The sequence below is a fragment of the Callorhinus ursinus genome, unplaced genomic scaffold, assembly GCF_003265705.2.
Source record: "Callorhinus ursinus isolate GAN/ISIS: 27379988/994484 unplaced genomic scaffold, GSC_fseal_2.0 scaffold50, whole genome shotgun sequence".
Taxonomy (NCBI): domain Eukaryota; kingdom Metazoa; phylum Chordata; class Mammalia; order Carnivora; family Otariidae; genus Callorhinus; species Callorhinus ursinus.
Genome location: NW_027397112.1, coordinates 8,805,333 through 8,809,029, shown reverse-complemented (window position 1 = coordinate 8,809,029; position 3,697 = coordinate 8,805,333). Strand labels below are relative to the sequence as shown.

At 40.5% G+C, this 3,697-nt stretch overlaps 1 protein-coding gene across 10 annotated transcripts in view; it reads left to right on the top strand.

The window, feature by feature from the left end:
• Positions 1-3,697, top strand: part of TANC2 (tetratricopeptide repeat, ankyrin repeat and coiled-coil containing 2) — a 352,068-nt gene that overhangs the window by 320,130 nt on the left and 28,241 nt on the right. For all 10 annotated transcript variants that reach the window (XM_073883063.1, XM_025890285.2, XM_073883069.1 and 7 more), the window contains 2 exons: positions 1,126-1,311; positions 3,478-3,571. In XM_073883063.1, the coding sequence (XP_073739164.1) occupies positions 1,126-1,311; positions 3,478-3,571 (280 nt within the window). The remainder of the gene's footprint in view (positions 1-1,125; positions 1,312-3,477; positions 3,572-3,697) is intronic.

Below are 3,697 nucleotides of genomic sequence, written 5' to 3'. Positions count from 1 at the left end.
CTACGGTGAGCGCTGTGAATTGTGCAAGACTGTTGAATCACAGGTCTATACCTCTGAAACAAATAATACATTATATGTTTAAAAAAAAAACAGGAGGGGAAGAATGAAGCGGGGGAAATCGGAGGGGGAGATGAACCATGAGACGGTGGACTCTGAAAAACAAACTGAGGGTTCTAGAGGGGAGGAGGGTGGGGGGATGGGTTAGCCTGGTGATGGGTATTAAAGAGGGCATGTATTGAATGGAGCACTGGGTGTTATACTCAAACAATGAATCATGGAACACTACATCACAAACTAACTATGTAATGTATGGTGATTAACATAACATAATAAAAAGAAAAGTTGAAAAAAAAATAGATTGCTGGTGGAACTAAAGCTGGGGAGAACCAGATGCAGAACTTATATGTTTCAAGTATTCTGACTACCCCTGGAAACCTACCTGCCAGAAAAGTCTACTCTTCTGGTGAACCTTGTGGCTTCCTTCTGGTAGATCGATCTTAACCAGCCTCTTCTTTCAACCAACACTGCAACCATAAAAGCCACTATTGGAACGTAGTCTAGCATTAAGCTCCAAGTACCTCTGGCCATGTTGCCCAGATATTTGAGATTCTGCCCTCCCACTGGAAGAAAAAAGTAGCCTTCACCAAAGCTTGGTGGTCAGAAGTATGATTCATGATATGAGGTATTTCGCTTCTTTGGAAGACCAAAAAATTTGAGCTTCAAAATGTTTTTCTTCCCTTTCATGATTTCAAAGACAGTTCTTTTGTGCCAGCAGAGCTACAAGTCTTTCAAATCTTGGTCTGAAAAGAACTGTTTGAGGACAAAGGAGAATATACCTCAGGAAAACAGAGCTGGAGCTGGGAGTTTTGGGTTTTTGGTTCCTTTTTCTGTGAAAACAAAAGCCTGACCTTATGAAAAGAGGTTCTCCCCTGAGGGGCGTCTACCAGAGTTCAAGCTCAGCAGTGATCTAGCCTGAGTAGGAGAGAATTTTCTAGATTTTCTCAGAGATTGATTCAGGGTATGGGAAGGGATGACTCTCTCTAGTCATGTGCAGTGGACCAATGTGACTGGATTAGCATGGCCACAAATCTTTGTTCACATACATTTCTCTGTCCTTCCTCTTAGGTGGATCATTTGGACAAGAATGGGCAGTGTGCTTTGGTCCATGCTGCACTCCGAGGTCACCTGGAGGTTGTCAAGTTTTTGATTCAGTGTGACTGGACGATGGCTGGCCAGCAGCAAGGAGTATTTAAGAAGAGCCATGCCATCCAGCAGGCCCTCATTGCTGCAGCCAGCATGGGGTACACGGAGGTAAGAAAGCAAGTGATAAGGTTTAGGGTTTTTAGTTTTTTTCAGGCTGTGTATTGAAGGACCTAGGAGATGGGAAAAGGGTGGCATTATTACAAAATTAGCTGCCTAATTAATGTGGATTAGCGTTTTGGTCACTGTTTTGAGGAATAGGAGACTGAACTCCATGAAGCGCTTGAATTCTCAAATAGCATATCTAGAATTATGAACACAGCCCTTGAGAGTGGAAAAGAATTTTGGAAATCATCTAATCCAATTCCTCCCCATCTTGCCACCCTTATTTAACAGACAGTGACACTCAGCTCCTGGGGATTATTTATTGACCTTTGCTCACATGGGTAGGCAGTGTGGAATGGGAAGAGCACCACATTTGAAATCTCAGAAGGACCAGGTTGGAGTCCCAGTTTACTACTCATTCACTCTGGACCTTGGGCAGTTTACCTAATCTCTTAGAACCTTCGTTTCTCATCAGTAAAATTAGTCTAATATATTCTTTTTTACACAGCTGGTATGAAAGGTGCTTTGTAAGCTGTTAAACACTATACAAACAGTATTTTTGCTAAATTGTTTTACGAATCATAATAATAATATGGTAACAAATGTATGGAACCGATAATTGCTAGGAAATGTTGAACATCCAGTTCCGGGAGGGTTGTGTAGTAGAGCGGAAGTGTGTGTGTGTGTGTGTGTGTGTGTGTGTGTGTGTGTGTGTGTGTGTGTGTACATACATACATACTTAAAATTAGTATAAATTTGGGGTGCCTGGGTGGCTCAGTCAGTTAAGCAGCTGCCTTCAGCTCAGGGTCCTGGGATCGAGCCCCGCATTGGTCTCCTTGCTCAGTGGGGAACCTGCTTCTCCCTCTGCCTGCCATTCCCCCTCCTTGTATTCTCTCTCTCTGTGTCAAATAAATAAGTTAAAAATTCTTTTAAAAAAATTAGTATAAATTTTACTGATATGAAGAACATGTAGCATACAGTTTACAGATAATGAAATATACAGTACTCTTAAGGGAATTCTTGACTTTTGTGAAATTTATATCTGAAGCCAACCTGTGGTTGCAACTCTTTGATCATTTATAGATGATCTTTTTTGTTCTTTTCCCAATAATTTTCTTGTCATTAAATCTGATACGTGATCTGTGTTAAACTACTTCTCACCTTCGTACAAATCATTAAACTGGAGCCCCTTGGAGCGTTAGCACTGAATCAAATCTTGATTTATAATGTTTGCCAATTTCCAAGGTGTAAATGCTCTCACCACAGCTGATACGGAGCTGCCATTGTGATGTCATGAAGAGATGCATAGGAGCACATACCGTGTTGGGCTGTTTCCACCATACAACACAATACATATGAATAACCTCAAGAGCATAGATAGAGTGTAGTTAAATAATTAAGAAGTCATGAGATTTTATTTTTTAACCTTTGTTTTTAATATAATTTGTTATTTAATTTTTAATAAACATCTTCATCTAATAACCGGCTTACAAAATTCCTGAAAATGTAATGCTCCGCTTTCAGGGGCCAGAACGCATTGGCTCACCACTGCATGGGAAGCTTCGGTGACACAGCTCCCCTGCCAACTGACCTCGTATGTCACCAAGGGAATATTAAGTAAAACTGGAATTTTTAATATCTGTAGGTTTTTAAACTCTCTCTACAGGCAAATTCCTGGAAACAGAGCTGTTACTTTCCTTTTTAATATTAATAGTCATTCTCCCTTTATTATCCCCAAAGCAGTCCTTATACTTCCAAGCAGAAAAAAGAAGATCATTGCTCTACTCTGATGAAATAAGAGCCCCTACGTTTTCTCCATATTTGTTTTCTGGTTTTTATTGATTGATTGGGTTTTTTCTCTTTATTGGTATTTTTACTGGGAGGATGAGGGTTTGCTTCTTTAACTTAAAGATGAGGAATAAATAATTTTTTAAAAATCACATGCTGTGTAAGTGAGTTGTGTTCAAGAGAAACGTATAAACTGTACCTGATAAAACATGTTCATCATGGCCACTTTGGGTTTCTTTGCTGGGATAGTCAGTTCTGGTTTCTTCTGTGTGCAAGCGATTGCGTCACACTTGGGTCATCCAGGCATCTTTCAAACCTCACAGGCCAGAGCTGGTAGCATAGTTTCCCACCTGAAGTTTGAACTGACACACCTTCTCGTTCCAGATTGTCTCCTACCTACTTGATCTTCCAGAAAAAGATGAAGAAGAAGTAGAGCGAGCACAGATCAACAGTTTTGACAGTCTCTGGGGAGAGACAGGTACTTCTCGTGGACATTACTCCCTTTTCTCATTAATGTGTTGTGTTCGTGTGGAGATACTCTGCATCTCACACCCTGATTTTTCCTCTGGCATACCTTTGGCAGCCTCAGTCTTTTTTTTTTTTT